The sequence below is a fragment of the Anabrus simplex genome, chromosome 7 (assembly GCF_040414725.1).
Source record: "Anabrus simplex isolate iqAnaSimp1 chromosome 7, ASM4041472v1, whole genome shotgun sequence".
NCBI lineage: Eukaryota > Metazoa > Arthropoda > Insecta > Orthoptera > Tettigoniidae > Anabrus > Anabrus simplex.
Window position 1 is genome coordinate 91,338,480 of NC_090271.1, and position 19,856 is coordinate 91,358,335.

The 19,856-nt window shown below is 38.0% G+C and overlaps 1 protein-coding gene across 1 annotated transcript in view; it reads left to right on the plus strand.

The window, feature by feature from the left end:
* The window catches only part of mnd (minidiscs), a 288,168-nt gene that overhangs the window by 252,286 nt on the left and 16,026 nt on the right, over positions 1-19,856 (plus strand). Inside the window, exons 3-7 of the mRNA XM_067150681.2 lie at positions 5,319-5,544; positions 7,912-7,956; positions 9,016-9,139; positions 15,313-15,513; positions 16,872-17,021. Coding sequence (XP_067006782.2) covers positions 5,319-5,544; positions 7,912-7,956; positions 9,016-9,139; positions 15,313-15,513; positions 16,872-17,021 — 746 coding nt within the window. The remainder of the gene's footprint in view (positions 1-5,318; positions 5,545-7,911; positions 7,957-9,015; positions 9,140-15,312; positions 15,514-16,871; positions 17,022-19,856) is intronic.

A 19,856-nucleotide genomic window follows, 5' to 3' on the forward strand; every position in this document is an offset into this window, starting at 1 on the left:
GGGAGCACTTTAAGTACTTAGGTGTTGATGTAAGAAAAGATTTGCATTGCGGTAATCACAAAAACGAGGTTGAAAAATAAAGGTTACCGATCTCTTCATATGGTTAGGTGAGTAATGTATTTAGAAGTTGTGGTAAGGATGTAAAGGAGAGGAGTGAAGTCTCTGGTAAAACCCTAAGAGTATGGTTCCAGTGTTGGGACCCACACAAGGACTACTTGATACGAGAACTGAAAAATATCAAAAGTAAAGCAGCTATTCTAGGTGATTCCTGACAGAGTAGTTACGAAAACGTTGCTAACGTTGGGCTGGAAAGAGGTAAGATGCTCGACTAACCAAGTGGGATGTTCCGAGCTGTCATTGGAGAAATAGCGTGGAATGACATTAGTAAAAAAAAATAGGCTTGAATGGAGTTTTTAAATGTAGGTAAGATCATCATATGAAGATAAAGTTGGAATTCAAGGGAACAAATTGGTGGCAAATATTCATTTATAGGAAGGGGAGTTAGAGGATTGAAATAATTTATCAAGGGAAATATTCAATACATTTCCAAGTTCTTTGAAATCATTTAAGAAAATACTACATAAAGAATTTATAGGGAATCTGCCACCTGGGCGACAGCCCAAAATGCAGATCAGTAATGGTAGATTGATTGAATGACTACAACTGAGCAACCATCCTCTCTCAACACTGATCAGAAGAAAAATTGAAGAGGTCCAACCATTCGAAGAAAGAAAGTGTCGACAGAAGAAAGGGAAGGGCCATGAAGGGTGTGAAAATGAGACTGAAGTCTCGCGAACTTAATTCCGTCGGCGTCGAAAGAGACCAAGAGTTGACCAAGGAAGGTCGAATAGAAAAGGATGTGAGGAGCCAGACACAAGTAAGGGGAAGCAATGCTGGGCTCAGCTAGAGGCCTGTGGTCGCTAACCCACACCCCTGGGGTCTCCTCTCAGTTGGTGATACTATGCATGTATTCTATCGCCCCCATCCACCTGAAAATCATTCTTAGCCGATGGTGAGGTTCGAACCCACGTGTCTGCCGAATGCAGAGCTTGGCTTCATAGCCATAGCGCGTTAACACTGACCGGTTCATTACATGCTAATATCAAATTAAGACTGTTTCTTTTTCTTGCAACAATTATACTTCGTCGCTGGCTTCTCACCAAAGAGAATCCCGGCCATTGCAGGTGGAATTTTTGAAATTAAGTCTTGTCCTTGTGGTTCGGATTCCACGTAGAACTGAAAGCCCCGGGACTATGATCACGATATCAACTGTCACGGAAAACAAGTAGTTTGCTTTACTTGAAGTAATTTTACCGATCTCAGTGGCGCAGTCGGCTACTCGTATTTTTGTTCCTAAAATAGCGGGATCGATTCCAGCTGAGGTCGGTGGCACTTGATGTTCAAATGCGACAGTTCGGTGTAATTGGCTTCCGAAGCTTTAAAGAACTTCTGTGGTACTGTCCCCAATTACCAAACCCCAGCGTCTCATAAAAGATGCAGAATCGAGCGAGTTGGTCGTGCAGTTAGTCACGTAGCTGTGAGCTTGCATTCGGGAGATGGTGAATTTGAATACTACCATTGGCAGCCCTAAAGATGGTTTTCCGTGGTTTCTAATTTTCACACTAGGCAAATGCTGGGGCTCTACCTTCATTGAGGCCTCGGCCGCTGCCTTCCCAATCCTAGCCCTTTCCCATTCTTGCGTCGCCGAAATTTTTCTGTGTTATGCGACATTTAACCACTTGGATAAAAAGGCAATGCATGGGCGTTGTTATTATTATTATTATTATTATTATTATTATTATTTACTCGATGGCGCTGTGGTCCTCTGTGAGCCTTGGCCTCCTTGATCACATATTTTCAGTAGGCTCAATCTTCTGCACTCTACGCCATCTCCTCACTCCAGTACCTCTCAAGTCTTTCTCCACCTCATCCAGCCATCTCTCGCTGGGTTGACCTCTCATTCTTCTACCGCCAGGATGTCCTGTTACCGGGCGAGTTGGCCATGCGTTAGAGGCGCGCGGCTGTGAGCTGCATCCGGGAGGTAGTGGGTTCGAATCCCACTGTCGTGTCGGCAGCCCTCAAGATGGTTTTCCGTGGTTTCCCCATTTTCACACCAGACAAATGCTGGGGCTGTACCTTAAGGCCACGGCCGCTTCCTTCCCACTCCTAGGCCTTTCCTATCCCATCGTCGCCATAAGATCTATCTGTGTCGGTACGACGTGATATAACTTCTTCCATCCATTGTACATGCCCTTACCATTTATTCCCATTTTTACTGAGGTTACTACGTCAGACTCATTTCTTTGTTGGTTCTAATCCTCCATATCTCTCAATTTCAGTGGGCCAAATAATATTTATCTTCCTCATTATTATTATTATTATTATTATTATTATTATTATTATTATTATTATTATCATCATCATTAGGTCCACAGGGGTGGGTATAAGAAACTCCAGGCCATAGTTCTGGATGAAGGGAAATTTAAGACGAGAACGCCAAGGCGAAAGAGAATGCAGTGTATTGTCATAAGACTTACCTAATCCTTTTATAGTACTTCTTCTCCTTTTTTTAACAATTTAATAACAAGAATTAAGTCTTCTTTAGATAACAATAGTAAAAAGCTACGAACAAGGTTACATAATACTAGAATTTTTTAACAGGGTTGTGCTCTCAGAGCACAGGGAATTTCCATAGTACCGTTTACATTTCGCCTTTTCAAAAAGAATTGTACGGTCTGCCTTAATGCCCTCAGGGAGAGGTTTAACTCTGTGTCAACACTAGTTACAGTACCTTTTTAAAAAGGCAAGAAAGGTAACCACTCAACTTTCAAAGTGCGGGCAAAGCCCCGAAGTAAACAGGAACAGGCCTCATACTACGACAGGCTGAGAAATATTTCCTCTTTCGTTACTGTAGGACCATGGGCAGCTTTGTCATAGTTTAGGTTTTCTTCTTCACCGCTCACAACCTCTTCATCCTCTCTCTCTCTCTCGTTCAAAGAACGAGATTAAATTTAGAAAAGGGTAGCGACAAATTGAATAGGGAAGTCAAACGCGTCATTCACGATCCCCAAGAATTTGCGTATCATCATCTAATAGGGCACAAAAGCCCAAGGACACAGACGTTAAGCCATTGTTATGCTGTTACTTCCTTTGTAAGACAGTAGCTATAGATTGGCGCCTACATTTGTATTAGAAGAAGGAAAAAGTCAACATGATTATACATAAAAATAGTGAAATTTGGATTTACTACACTAACTTTACATTATAGTTCAACAATAAAGATCATCCTCTGCTAACAGATATTAAAATAGTTTCAAGAGTCGGTCAATCTACATTGCCATTGCGCCCCAAGTGGCCACCCGCCCGGGCCATTAGATCCGCACTCCAGTCAACGACGGATCTGAATTTTACATTGTTATTCTAGAAAACAGCTATTCACACACATATAGTAAGGCCCACGGGAGTTGAAGTCTGACAGGTGAGCGGCGAAAGCTGTAACTACGAAGTACGCTGCGTTGTCATAGTTAACTCCATTCGCAGCCTACCACCCTTTCAGACAGGCTGAGTGTTTAATAAAACATGTAGGCCTAGGCCTAATACAATTCATTTACCTTGACCGGTTCCTAAGCTCGTGTTAATAATTCCAGCATTTAAGACAGAACACGACATTATCGATATATATATATATATATATAAAGATTTCATAATCACTAACAAAATCATCAGTTTCTGACAATAACCTCAACAAATGCACATGCTAATCACAGAATAGAACAACACTACCCACATTGATAGTTTTTTATTATTTAACTCCGATTGTTAACGGTACCTGTACAACTCAAAAATAATCTGCGGTATAATAAACACAATAGGAAGACGATACTTCATCGAGAAAAGAAATCAGTCAGAATATGAATGACAAAAGTGACTGAGAGAAAGCCAACCCACGTGGTGATAGCGTCCTAAAATGTTGCAACTCTGTTATCATTGCCATAGCAACAGGCCATTTTCGAGCAGCGTTAGTCAACTTTTTCTCGCCGGTGGCGCTAAACGTCAGACTTCAACTCTCGTGGGCCCTTTTTAGTATCAAACCTACTAAAGATCATGGGAACCTGCTGTGCACATAAAAAAGGAACTTAGTAGATATAGAGAAGGTTTTCATACAAAAGACAATGTTTTTCTCAGATTTGCTGGTCACTTTGTAGACTTGGGGATATTTCATTTTGTCAGCAGAGAGGGAGGAGCTGTGACTGCTGTGAGGAAGGCAATGAAATGATGTGGAGGCAAACGTACAGCGAGAAGGAAATAGTCCTCAGCTCAGCATGCTCTGGGCAGTATGAGAGCTATGTTGCCTGGTATCGCCCAGTTGTGCAGGCCTGAGTTAGAGTAAACATATTAAGAGTTATGGTTTCCTTTTTCTCTTTTGCTGGAACAATATACGAATAGTAAAACATGTTATTTTGAAATAAAATGAAATAGCGTATGGCTTTTAGTGCCGGGAGTGTCCGAGGACATGTTTCGGCTCGCCAGGTGCAGGTCTTTCGATTTGACTCCCGTAGGCGACCTGCGCGTCGTGATGAGGATGAAATGATGAAGACGACACATTCACCCAGCCCTCGTGCCAGAGAAATTAACCAATGACGATTAAAATTCCCGACCCTGCCGGGAATCGAACCCGGGACCCCTGTGACCAAAGGCCAGCACGCTAACCATTTAGCCATGGAGCCGGACTTATTTTGATAATGACCTATAGAACTGCTGATGGTGATTGAATGTAGATATAAAGAACAGTCATTCCCTCCTCCATGAGTACTTGACTTCTGAGCACAGAGTAGAAATTACAGAACCTAAACTGAGCCTGGTGGTGCTTCCACTTGTCAGATTCCTCACAATCTTTCCTGTCTGATCTCCCTGGGCCGTTTTGTTGTCCTCTTGCAGCTGCAACTGTATTAGATGTATTTATGAGACCTTCTTTTGCAGAGGTACATTCATTCTCCAAAGGATCAGGCCTCTTCCTGTTTCACCTATGATTGAAGTTAAAGGGGGAAAATGATCTTGTACTTCCAACTAACACACCACCACCAGCAGCAAAGTCATTGCCCTAGCCTATTTGTAGACCATATTATGCCACCAGTTTCTTTTTGTTCTTTAGGTCAATGTGCCGAGTTTAATATTTAGAATTGTGTTGATAGTTACAATTCTTTGGCTTGTCCAGTACCTTCTACAGGTTTTATTTCTAGTTGAGAGCACCAGCCTCTTCTTGCATATTCTTTAATTGCTCAGCCTTTTTTGAAACTTTATTTGCTGTTCTGTTTTAGGCCTCTTGACTGTGATCAACTGTTACAATGTGAAGTGGGCCACACGAGTGCAAGACATCTTCACTGGAACGAAGATGTTGGCTCTAGTGATCATTGTGATAGCTGGTGCATGGTGTCTGGGTTCAGGCCAAACCGAGAATTTGCAATCTCCCTTCGTAGGCTCGACCACTTCACCCGGCCATATCGCACTGGCATTCTACTCGGGGCTGTTCTCTTACTCAGGATGGTAAGTGGTACACATCATCAGTGATACACCGCTGATAAGCATTTAGGGCTGTCACCGAAGTGATAGATTCCCTATTAGTTGTTTACCTAGTCTTTTCTTAAGTGATTTCAAAGGAATTTATTTTAGTTCTCCCTTGGAAAATTAATGCAGTACCTAATTCCTCTTCCTATAAACAAGTATTTATCCTGTTGAATTTCAACTTTATTTTCTTATTTTGATCTTTTCCACTTTAACCATTTCCGTTCAAGCTCATTCCATGCCATATCTTCACTGACATTTCAGAAAATACTGCTTAGTTGAGCTGCTTGTCTCCTTACTCCCAAGTCTTCCCAGCTCAAAGTTTGCAAGATGATCATAACACAACTATTTTGTTGGTAATTACACAGAACAAATCATGCTACTTTACTTTGGATCTTTCCTAGCCTTTAAATAAAGTAATCCTGGTGAGGGTCTCACACTAGAACCATATTCTAATTGGGGACTCGCCAGTGACTTACATGCCCTCTTGTTTACATTCTTGCTACAGCCCCTAAATACTCTCATAACTGTATAGATCTACAACCTTTATTTACAAACTCATGTATGTGATTACCCCAGTGAAGATCCTTCCCTATATTAACACTAGTCCTACTTACAGTTGTCCCCTTGAGGGATGTTGACCCCATCAACACAGTAATTAAAACTCGGAGGACGTTTTACTCTTGGTAAAACTTACAACCTGACTTTTCACCCGATTTACCATCACAACATTGTCCGCTGTCCATCACACAACATTGGCGAGGTAGTTTTTTTTCATTTGCCACTCTGTCACGCTTATGTCTAGTTCATTAGCCCTCATTTTTACCAGTAGTCTCCCATGATCTACCCTATCAAAAGCCTTGGAATCTCTTGAATCTGGAATCCTACCAGTTGAGCCTAACTAGAATAACCTCCCCTTGATAGGCCTTCTATCAAACCATTTAGTATTTTTCCAAATGTGTGTAATGTAATCAAAGAATGCTTTCCCAGAGCTAACATGCAACATCACAGAGTTCAAAGGTATTGTTTGCCTTCAGCTTTATCTGTTAGTTAATTTGGTTGTTTATTTCAGAGATATTAAACATTTTTGGGGCCGATGACCTTCGATGTTAGGCCCCTTAAAACAACAAGCATCATTTAAACACTTTTTTTTGTTCAACAACCCTCAAATATAACTTTCCTTTAACTAATTCACTAAAAGTAAATAATCTGTGGCTTAAAGAATTGAAAGGGTATTCAGAAAATGTACAGTATCCACACTATTTCTTCTTTTTTTTTTTTTCCAGTTTGTTTTACATCGCACCAACACAGATAGTCTTATGGCGACTGTGGGATAGGAAAGACCTAGGAGTGGGAAGGAAGTGACCACAGAAAACCATCTTCAGGGTTGCTGACGGTGGGGCTCGAACCCACTATCTCCTGAATGCAAGCTCACAGCTATGCGCCCTAACGGCATGGCCAACTTGCCTGGTCACACTATTTCTTTCATCCTGTTAATCTGGTCTCTTTACTTCTTGTTTGTCCTAGTATTTTACCGTTCGGCTGCATGGCTGAATGGTTAGCGTGCTGGCCTTTGATCCAAGGGGTCCCAGCTTCGATTCCTGGCCAGGCCAGGGATTTTAACCTTCATTTGTTAATTCTGATGGCTTGGGGGCTGGGTGTGTGTGCTGTCTTCATAATTAGAATTCATTATATGTAGGGCCCCATCCTCAGAGACGCACGGGTCACCTATACGGCATCAGCTTGAAACACCTGTACCGGGCCTCTTCGTAAGCCGCACACCATTGTTATTAGTATTTTACTACCTGTATTAATCTTTATCTTTCATGTATGTCTCTCCCCTTTTCTTGTCTCAATCGGGCTTTCTTATCATACACTCCCCACATCAAGACTGGCGATTGGCAAGGCCCCTCGGTGACTTGCTGGCCACCTGCAAACCCCCCCCCTCCCCCCATGACACTAGGAGGCAGAGGTAGGCTTGATAGGAACTGAGAAGAACTGGGTGTGATGAGGAGAGAGCTTGTCTATATGAAGAAGTGTAGATCATCCCAGTCCTTTTGTGTTTTAATATTTGCTTTGGTCTCCTTTTTATTGCTCCCTCTTCCCACACTGACCTTTCTTGTGTTCATCCTATTATATGCTCCTTTTCTTGTTCCTATCTCTTTGTATATGACTTACTTCCATATTATATACTTCACTATAGTTATTTGTTTTAAGTAGGTGAATCTCCAGTCACAGACCATCCTTTCATTTCTTCATTTTAATTTTAACTTCTGTAGTGCTTTTCATAAAATAATTTTGTCCTTTTTTATTATGATAGCCAACAGTTTCTTTCTCTGTGTGTTTTAGGAATTACTTGAACTTTGTTACTGAAGAACTGAAGGAACCATATAAGTAAGTTTACTTTCTTTAAGCAGGCTATTGTTATTATAAGTGGAATTGAATTCAGCTTGGAGACTATAGCAGGAAAAAAATCCTTTAGTTTTAATGTTTAAAGTAAATTTAAGTAAATACATAGATTTATAACAATCCTGATTTCATTTCTATACATCCCAACCCACTATGATACAGTGTTTTGAAAGTACTGTGCCAAGATCCCTTCCCTTTTCACATTCTTTTGGACAAGAGACAAATCTAAGTCTGCTTGCAGTTCTTGTTTTAAGAGGTAATGTAACGAACACTTAAAGCCATCAAATAATTAGGATACCGGATAAAGTAAGAGAAGACCAAGAGAGGTAGGAAAATGTAAAGTTAATACTATTTGAGTTTTAAAAAACAACAACAGTGGGACCAAGGGAAGTTGACAAGAAATATAACAGGAGGGGTGTGGTGTAAGCAAGTGGAAATAGTGCCAGATGAGCAGCGGTCCGATGATTGCATCAGACATCCCACAAGGTGTGAGTCACTAGGGTGATGGGACAGTGTCATTTCTCCAGGCATCTGTCATTTTCTCTGTTTGTCCATAATAATCCACCTGGTAGATGAAACTCTGAAAAATTTGTGTTCATTTTACATTCTTCCTGTCACTTTTCCCACACCTGTAGAGGTTACAGATGCAAATTGTCACGTGTGTGGACTTGTCCCTCTTTTACGGCTGGATGCCCTTCCTAATGCCAACCCTGTTCTATTATACCTTACTGGATACAGTTTGAATGTGTCATTGGACGTGTGATAGCAGAAAGTCAAAAGACTTGTATCAACACACACAAGAAAGCCTGTATGGGGGGTGATCACTGAAATTACAGACCTTCACTTTTTGGGATTTCAAATGGCCTCAGATTTTCTGGTTGAAAGTGTATGCTTTAACAGTTCCTAAAGGTTTCTGTTTCTTCTTTTGTCTGAATTTTCTCATTTTGCGTAGGATAAATAGAGTGATTGCGTTAATGTATTTCAAAAGTTGTTAATATTCTTCTATGTATTTACTTCTAGTAATCCTGTTTGTTTTTGTTTCAGAAATCTTCCTAAAGCAATTTGGATCTCCATGCCAGTGGTGACAATCATTTATGTCTTGGCCAACATAGCTTACTTTGTGGTGCTGTCCCAGTCTGAACTACTTTCGTCAAATGCAGTTGCTGTTGTAAGTATTCTCATGGTACATGAACTGAGAATTTATTGCTTGTGTTGTTACATCAACTTGAAATAAATTTCATTTTGGATCTGTATTGACTTATGTTATATAAGTTGTAAAACTAGTATACTTGTGCCACCTAGTTGAAACATACAAACATACAAGTTTATTTACAATTTAAAATTGTAAAAACATCATATTAAAACAACAGTACATGTTTTGGACTCGTTAGGCCATCTTCACCTGTCTAGAAATTGCTTTAACTTACAATTAATGTATTGGAAATTGCAGAAAAGCCTCTGTGGCTAAGGCAGTAGTGCGCCGGCCTCTGACCGCTGGGTTCCTTGCTTCGAATCCTGGTCACTTCATGTGAGATTTGTGCTGGACAAAGCAGAGGCAGGACAGGTTTTTCTCCAGATACTCCGGTTTTCCTCGTCATCTTTCATTCCAGTAACACACTCAAATATCATTCCATTTAATCTGTCGGTCATTAATCTTTGCCCCAGCGGAGTGCTACAGCCTTCGTCAGCCGGCACAATTCCTATCCTTGCTGCTAGATGGGGCTTCATTCCATTCCTGACCCAGTTAAATGACTGGAAACAGGCTGTGGATTTTCATTTTCAAATTGCAGAACATGAGTAAACTTTACATTCATATGATATATTTTTAAAATAAAATAGGTGCATGCTAAAACATCATTAGATGAGTGCTGCTCGATGTAGTATGACGAAGTTGGGACGAGTCTGGCAAACGGTTTTATGTAATAAATGACAGTGAGAATGTAATGAAGTTTCTTCTGCTCCTTAACATTTGTTTTCGCATAAAAATATGGACCTCTAATTCATAAAAATTGTTGTTCCACTTCATATAGAAACCTAGAATATTCTAGAATGTTCTACAATGGCAAAGAAACATAAAGATTGTGAGAAGCAAAAACAAATGCAAGGTGTCTTACCAAAAGATAACCAAAAAATAGCTGACCTTGAACAAATATATAGAGATAAGAAATCATTAGTGGAGGAAGAGAAGGATAAGAGTTGGGAGATGTTCACACAAAAACTAGAGGACTCAAAAGGGAATCAAAAGATGTTGTTTGGAATATTGAAGAGTGGGAGATCAGACAAAGAGGATATTAAAGCAATTGAAACAGAGGATGGAATTCTAATCCAGAATATAGAAAATATCAGAGAAGAAATGGGAAACTATTTTGACAAGTTGTTAAATTGCAATGAAAAATAGAAGCACGAAAACAATGAGCCTATCAAACATTGAGAAGAAGAAATATCAATTACGTGGTCAGAAACAGAAAATGCCCTTAAGCTTATGAAAGGAGGAAAATCACCAGGAGTAGATGGATTATCTGCAGATATAATCAAAGCGGCAGGCATACAAGGTCTTCAGTGGCTACTCGAACACTAGGAGTAATCTGGAGAAAAAATAAGATACCAGATGAATGGAAAAAAAGGATTTATCATACCAGTATTCAAGAACGGAAGCAGAAGAAAGTGTACAAACTATAGAGGAATTGCCGTGCTACCACACTGCCTCAAGATATTGGAAAAGATAATAGCGAAGAGTTTAAGAACAAGGATAGAACATCAGTTTGAAGAAGAATAACACAGCTTCAGAGGCAACAGAGGAATAATTGACCTAAGTTTTGCCGTTAGACATCAAATGGAAAAGTACTGGGGAAAAGGGAAACATCTAATAGTAGTGTTCCTAGATATAGAAGAAGCCTATGACAGTGTTCCAAGGAGCAAAATATGGGAACGTCTGCATAAACTAGGGGCTCCAAGTTCTCTAATTCATAAGATCCAATTGCTATATGAAAGCTGTGAAAAGTAGTGTACAAATAGGGTATGGTAGATCTGAATGGTTTCAAACGGAGAGAGGTGTACAACAAGGCAGTGTTCAATCTCCACCACTTTCCCCACTCATGGATGTAATCATTAAAGAAATTAAAGCTGCAGAACCTGGAGATTTGAATGCATTAGTGTTTGCAGAGAGAAACAGAGCAAGAAGTCCAAAGGATATTAGATTGCTGGGTCAACAAATTTAAGGAATATAAGTTAACTGTTAGTGAGAAGAAATAAGTAGCAATGAATTGAGTAGAACACCCAGCGAATGTGACTTCAAACTGCATGGAGAGAGAATTGAATGTGTAGAAAGCGTCAGCTATCGTGAAAGTATTGTATCGAACCAGGGGAATGCTAAATTGGAAATCCAGAACAGAGTGACAAAAGGTTCCAAATTTTTATATCAGGTACGAAATCTAGTGTGGGACAAAGCAGTTCTCGTAAAAGCCAAACAAACATTGTTCAGATCTTACCTCCTACCAGTCATGACATCTGGGTTGGAGATGTGTGTTATTGAAAAGAGACTACAAGCATGTGAAATGAAATTTTTACGGTCTGCTATGCAAAAAAAAAAAAACAACATACAAACAAGAAGACAGGATTAGAAATGAGTGCATTAGAAATGGCATGCAAGTGACCTGTACGATGGAAGAAAAACTATGCATTGCACGGTTGAAATGGTTTGGACATGTGCAAAGCATGGAATTGACTAGAACGCCCAGACAATACTTGGAAATGGCATTACCTGGAAGGAGACCTATTCTATGTCCCAGAAGAAGGTAGCTGGACCAAATAAATGCAGACCTTATCGAGAAAGGAACAAAACTGCAGGATGTGAAAGGAGAGGAACTCTATAATGACAGGAACCGGTGGAGGCATATTGTCCACAACAGTTCTACCCGGCCCTCTGGAAGGATACCCAGATGATGATGATGATGATGATGATGATGATGATGATGATGATGATGATGATGATGAATGTTAGTACACAAATGTGGATTAAATTAATATTAATGCCAGACAGACAGTTGAGTGGAAATGAACTGCCGTTGAGTCATGTTGCGAGATATGAAATCTGGAAAGAAACGAAAAATACTAAGATGATCATTTAAATCAGGTAAGCAAGATGTAGGTGTAAGGGAAGAAGAACCATATAGATTAAAATACAGAAAATCAGACATAAAACTCACTTTCAACATGTGTATGTTTGCATCGTATCATGTTTGTGCACTGGCTAAGTTGACACCAAGTCGGTCACATTCAGATAATGGCAGCCATGGCAGAAATGTGACTCACGATTACATCTTGACTTGTCAACCATTTCTCTTGCTTCCTAACCCGTCCAACCTCCACCCTCTGTCTGGTCGGTAGTCGACCTGTTTCCGTTTGTATTTGATGTACTACAAGTGATAAGACTTGGTTCACTTCCCCTTTGGGTTCCTTCCCCCCCGGATAGGTGATATGCATGTTGCATTATTGGAGTGACAAAACACATGATCACGTTTTCGCCCAGGCTGAATACTTTTTATATGTAATCCTCATGTTGCATGTACAGTATGTCTTGTTTCATTTTGAAAAATGATACTGTATTTATTGAAATGTTCACATTATACAGTGTTGTCTTGAAAGTAGTTTCAATAATTAGAGAGTAGGTAGTATGCATCAGAACGAGAAATAAGTCATACAAACATGTGTTCTAAAATTAATACCTTCAGAGAAATTAATAAATCTTTATAATCACCTGTAAGAGCAGCTACTGTGAGCTCTTTGGCAAGAAATACATATATCATATAGAATGTCAGATAACTGCTGCTATAGGAGTGCTGAAAAGATTACAGGACATAGGATTAACTACACATAAACTTAGAAGCATTTGTATCTCACTTATTCATTTGTATCTACTTTCATGGATGTACGTTGGGATTCATGCAGTAGAGAAGAAATGAATGAACTTGCCATACTTCAAAAAAGGGTCTTAAGATTAATTTATAAATACAACTTTTTGAATGATTTCATTGAAATATACAGAGACATGAATATCTTACCTGTCAGAATGCACAAGACAAACTTTGAACCATTACTCATGTATTATCTTAAAAATGGTATGATCACCTTAAACACAGAAATTAAGTACAGGAAAGACATAGGTAACTATCAAACTATGTATGTCAGTAGATAAGACTGGTCATGTATCTTCTTCAAGGTATGGAATATAAAGTACTTCTGTCTCAGCATCATATATTTTTACCATTAATTGTAAAGCCATTGCTGTAAAGGGCAGTCCCTCCCTCCAGCGAATAGCTCATTGGGGCAATACTCAGAAAGAAAGAAAGAAAGAAAGAAAGAAATAAAGAAAGAAAGAAAGAAAGAAATAAAGAAATAAAGAAAGAAAGAAAGAAAGAAAGAAAGAAATAAATAAATAAATAAATAAATAAATAAATAAATAAATGAGGAAACAGAATGCAGCCATTTGTCACTACACATTACATACTAGACCTTCATTTGTGATATTATCAAGATGGTTGAACAAACGGCAATATATGGAGTTTGTAAACTTATTCCATACTCTTAAAACAAAATATGCTCTGATTCAACAGGTATCAAAATAACTTCTTCCAGTGATACAGTAATGCTGCAGAATTTGAATATAAGTTGAATGTAAGTTAGTAAGCTCAGATTATGGGAAGTACTGTAGTTTTAATGAAAATCATCTTTATAACACAGTGTAATTAGTCTGGGCATTACAGGGTTAAACTGGCTGCAGGATCTTGTATGGATGTAAAGCCTTGGTGTAGTGTAAGGATGACATGCTGAGAAATCAGCATCAAACACAAACATATCATGGGTTTCATCCGGAGTCACTGTAGCGTACTTACTATGGCACAGTCCTGTCACCTTGGAGGTACATGTTCAAATTTCTATCCTGGCGAAGTTCTTCTTCGATTGGTTCTCTAAAGCCGGTCTTAAGCCATGCACAGGCTTAGCAAAACCACCTTGCAAAGCCTTTGATTTTGCTTGCGAAGCAATCGGATAAAATGACAGCAGCACGAGAGATCTATTGTTTTCAAACAATCTTAATGCTCATATACCTGGTTCACATTGTTTCCGACCACCCTGTATGAGTGAAATATTGATTACATTATGTAAACTTGTCAGTGATTGTGAATTGGTGATATTATGAACAAGTGTGACAATTGTATGAATGTAGAAGTGTTATTGAGACTTTCATGGGAAAAAAAAAAAAAAAAAAAAAAAAAAAAATCCATACTTAAAACCTCTTGGTTTTGCGTTCACTACCTCCAACTCTCTCTCTGCTGGACTGAGGTCACCAACATTGGTTGTAGCTCACTAACATAAACATGTCTGTACAGAAGTTGAAGTGCAGGGGGAAGAGAGAGAACATAGAATGCTACATGGCTACCTTTATTTTTCTGTACATGTATAGTGAAATGAATGATAATGATTTTGGTAGAAATAGATAAGTATTAATGAATTATTTTTAGAAGTTGTTTTACGTTGCACCAACACAGGTATCTTATGGCGACGATGGGAAGGAAAAGGCTAGGAGTGGGAAGGAAGTGGCCGTGGCCTTAAATAAGGTATAGCCCCAGCATTTGACTGGTGTGAAAATTGAAAACCACGGAAAACCAACTTCACAACTGCCGACAGTGGGGTTCGAACAGACTATCTCCCAAATGCTGGATACTGTCTGCACTTACACGACTGCAGCTATCGAGCTCTATAGTAATGAATTAGAGTATCTTATTTGATTTGATTTTCATGATACCGTAATATAATAACCTACAGAACAATCTTGAGTTGCAAGCCACTGCCTAAAATCATTGAATTTAGTACATCGTCGCCATAAGACCTGTCTGTGTCAGAACAATGTAAAACAAATTGTAATAAAAAAAGGGATTTAGTACAGTACAGATAAGTATAACCTAACACACATTCCAGATGTACTTTGCGTCAGAGTAACCTTTAGCGGGATTCATTAAGCGCTCGTGTAAATAGTGTGAAATGTTGGAATTTTTCAGGTTACATGTCAGAAATAAAAACAAATCATTGAGTGTAAAGGAGGCAGTAGAAATCCACATTGCAACAATAAGCCAACCAAACCAACCTCAACGATCACACGCAAACTCCTACATATTTTCGTAAGGGTTTTGTCCCTTGACTTCTTACCACTTCATTAAGCTTTTTAGATTTTCTCAAAAACATAAATACAGTGGTGTATCTAGATGATAATGAATCATAAAGAGTTTAATTTTTTTTAAACATTTATACACATTTTGAAAGCTTGTGGTGTTCATAAATTTTCAGACATTTGGGGACAAACTGCTCGGTGTTATGTCCTGGATCATGCCTTTCTCTGTGGCTTGCTCAACGTTTGGTGCTCTCAATGGGGCAATATTTGCCTCATCCCGACTATTTTTTGTTGGTGCTCGTCAGGGTCATCTTCCAGCTGCTATAGCTCTTATCAACGTTAAGAGATTCACTCCAGTGCCTTCTTTAGTCTTCCTGGTAAGTTAAAAATCTATGTCTATCATTGATCTACAACCTATCTTTAAAAACAGAAAAGATTTTATTTCAGTACTGAAAGATAACAGTGTAATGTATAAATTATTTCACTTCAAAATTAGTGCAGGATGGTAACCACCCATAGTTAAGGAGATTGGAAGAAATGTCTGTTAAACAGATAATGAGGGACTACTTCCTGACACAACAACTTGTCAAGGTGGTAAACCCATGCCAAGTTCACCTAGAACATGGATTTGATTCCCTGTGAAATTTTCTGTTTATGCTCTGTATACTGAACGGTTAACATTGATAAGACTGAAAATTTAACAAAAACTAGCAGTTTCCCGCTGGCTCCGCCCGCAGTGTACAAAGTATGGTGTTGTTTGTTACTATTCTCACAGATGTATTTGCAAAGTTTTGAGTTAATGAAATAAAGCACCTGAACGACGGACTGACTAAAGTGATCCTATGTTGTTGTAGTAGTAGTAGTAGTAGTAGTAGTAGTAGTAGTATATTATTATTCTATGGTAATTGAATAAAATGTTCCTTGGAACAACACTACACGCCAAAATGTTAAAAAGTCCTTCAAAGATCTTCATCATGGAGACAAATATACTCGTGACTTTTCTCGGGATCTACCAATTTAAGTAGTTATTACCTCAAAAGAAAGGGCTTGATCTACTGAGTGTTTTTAGACTAAAATGAACTGCGTACCTCAATTAGAAGGAAAGATATGATTGCTTCAGTGAGAAAAAATGTAGAAGAAATGAAACGTCAAATTGAATGTGCACTCATAACTTTCCTCAGAATCAACCAATTTCAATAGTTAAGAGCTGAAATGAAATAGCTTGATCCACTGAGTGTTCTTAGGCTAAAACGAACTCCGTACCTCAATTAGAACCAAAAATATGATTGCTTCAAAGAGACAAAAGATGGAAAAATCAAATAATTTGAGGAAGGCAGAAGTTTAGTAATTTATAGTACCTGGTGACAAATCTGTGCCTGAATACCTTTCAGTTACAAAAAAAAAAAAAAGAGGGAAATCGACCGGATAGAATAGTCGGACTGACTGACTTTAGTTTTCATGAATTTTTTTAATATATAGATCGCTTTAGAGCAGGCTAGTTCATATTTTTCATGTTGTGTCTTAGAACTTAATTACTGCTGGATTTTTTTTCCCCCTTATTATTCAGTAATATTCTTGGTTATCAGCAGCTACAACTAGGTTTTAATAGTTAAGGTTGGAATCTAAAACATATGTCACTTAACTATTTATCTAATTTTTATCTCATTCATGCTTGTACTGTTATCCTTCTTTTTCTTATTTTCTCTAATACTCTCTCCCTCTCATTTTGTTCCAGTGCATTATCACATTAGTACTTCTAATCATTGAAGATGTTTATGTACTCATAAATTACATGAGCTTTGTAGAAGCACTCTTCACGTTATTATCTGTGTCCGGACTTCTCTGGCTCAGGTATAGACAACCAGATGCTGAACGGCCAATCAAGGTAAATACACATGCATGTTCAGTTCTTCCTTTTAAGACTATTTGGAGTTATCTTCTTTAATTTTTCTAAAGACTTTCTGTAGATAAACTAGTAAATTATTCTAGAAAATATTTTCTTGTCCTCAGTGCGAGTCATTTTCCAACATTACCACCACCAGTATTTTTTAAACAGCAAGAAATGTTGAAAAACAGCTTTCACAAACAGAATGTTAGAAGAGAGGCTTATGAAATTAGTGGATACACTTACAGAAGTATAATCTTAAACACAAACTTGAATATTTTTAAATGTAAAACCCCTATTATCTTTACCATAATCGAAAACAGGAAAAGCTTTCTATTTTTTTGCTAGTTTAATGCCACACTAACACATCAAAAGTTTCGACAATGGAGGGATGGGAAAGAGCTAGGATTGGAAGGGTAGCAGCTGTGGCTATTAAGATACAGCCCCAGAATTTGCCTGGTGTGAAAATGGGAAACCATGGGAAGCCATCTTCAGGGCTGCCGATGGTGAGATTCGAACCCACTATCCCCTGAATGCAAGCTCAAAGCTATGCAACCCTAACCACACAGCCAACTCTCTTGGTAATAATGTTGTTTGTTACATATGTTTATTCAGTCTCGTAATTGTAATGTGAAGTGGATGCTTGAGGTACACTCCTCAGCAATTCAATTCTGTGTCTATTGTAGAAAATGGGATGAAGGAATAATGGTGATAATGAAACTTATTGGTATTGTCCCCTTTTCCGGGGTTGCTCAGTCGGCGGAGCGAGAGTCCCAAAAGGGTGGACCGTTCGCAGGGCCAACTTTACTATTTCGGGACCAACCTTCAGAAAATTTTTTTTGCAGGGCCATAAGTGACTGGATAGGTGACATAACGTGGAATAAAAATCAGAACAAAATAACAACACTATTTATTAAAATATAAAAAAAGAACTCAGTCTGGATAATGCAGAAAAAAAAAAGAAAATTTTCTTCAACATAACTCAAATCAATTGCTTCTCGTTAACATAAATGAATGTAAGTCCTCGGCATGCTTAGAGGTTCCATTACATTCAGTTACATCTTCAATAAAACGCCACCCGAAGTCATACTCTGTAACATTTGACCAATCACAAAATTAGTGATAATATCATTATGATCGAAACAAAATGCTACATTAAACATGAAATAACCGTATTCCCTTATTTCATTAATATTAATAAATTATTATTCCTCATCATAAGAGTTTGGGTAGCTTACCATTAATTAATTCTTTCCAAATTATAGTGTCTTTTGTCAGAAAGTATTACTATATTTTTTCTAGAAGTTTCCTTTATCATGCTTTAAAAGACTCCGTACCATTTTATAATAAAACTATTTTTCCCATACTCCGAAAATCTACTTGTAAAACATTTGGAAATCTCAAAACATTATCGTCAAAAATACTTCGACGAATTTCCTTACAAATTCACTGGGAAATTATCTTTACAAATTTCATTTTTTCCACCTTTTGAAAATTCATTACAAAATTCTGTAACACGTTTGGAAATTCTTTTATAAATTATTTTGGCACATTTTTGGAAATTCTTTGGCATATTTCCTCTCTCTCTCGCAGATTTCGCTCGACTGTATTCTTTTTACACATCACATGAAACGATTTCTCACTAACTAATACATTGTGGATAGATAGAGCATCTCGTAGCACCACGCGTAATCAACAATAACATCATTGGATAATAAATCACACAAAATCACTAAAAGAATAAACATTTATGAAAATGCAGGGATAAACTATCGTGCAATAACATAATCTCCCCTAACTGACTATCAGCAGATTTTATCACACTGTCGAAAATATTATACTTTATTATTATTATTATTTATTTATTTAATTATTATTATTATTATTATGTCCCCCTTTAGAATTTGATTGAAGACCCTCACAGTATTAACCGATCATAGTAAGAACTCGCCATGACTAGAGTTAAACAACAAATTAGGATGAGTAAAAGAATAATCTCGAAGAAATAATCACCACCACCATCGGTTAAAGAACTTCGAAGAACGCGCTCATAACCCTCAGGGAAAAGAAAATAATAATAGAGTCATACATTACACAATACCAGTTGTTGAGTGAAGAAAAACCATTATTATTCCCTAAACACTATTTCATCACCATAAATCACTATAATCATCGCGACTGACATGCACCCTAGTGGTCCCATATCGTCAGTTATCATCATAAAAATCCATCACAATAATCGCTCATTTTTAATCCTCAACAACCATTCAAAATTTCCAACTCTTCATTATTATTATTATTATTATTATTATTATTATTATTTCCCCGATCATGGCTCCTAGAAGTGTCTTCTCGATGAGCTGCCTACTGTTCACAGCAATCACCATCCCTTCTAAGCTCAATTTTTTTCCACAAACCAGTCGTTCATTAAAACTTCGATTTAATTATAGTTTTAATTTTATATATTTAATTTCATCCTCGTCGTCATGATTATTATGAAGTCACATTTTATTCTTATTATTATTACTATGATTATTATTAGGCTTCATTCCCCCATAATTCCTTTTGAAGACCTTAATTGTTCGTGACCTTGTGAAAGTCGCTGGCAACTGGGGTTATTCATCACTGAATCAAATATCAATATTCCAAGAGAATGCAAAAGAGAAAATTGAAACTAATAAATCAATGAATTCATGACTACTCTACCATCACCACCACTTAAATACAGACATTTCTAAAGAAACTACATTTCATTAAATAAGAATACAATCTAACTAGCCATCTACTGAAAGAGAAGAAATGTGACAAAGGTACTTATTGTTCCGATGTAAATCT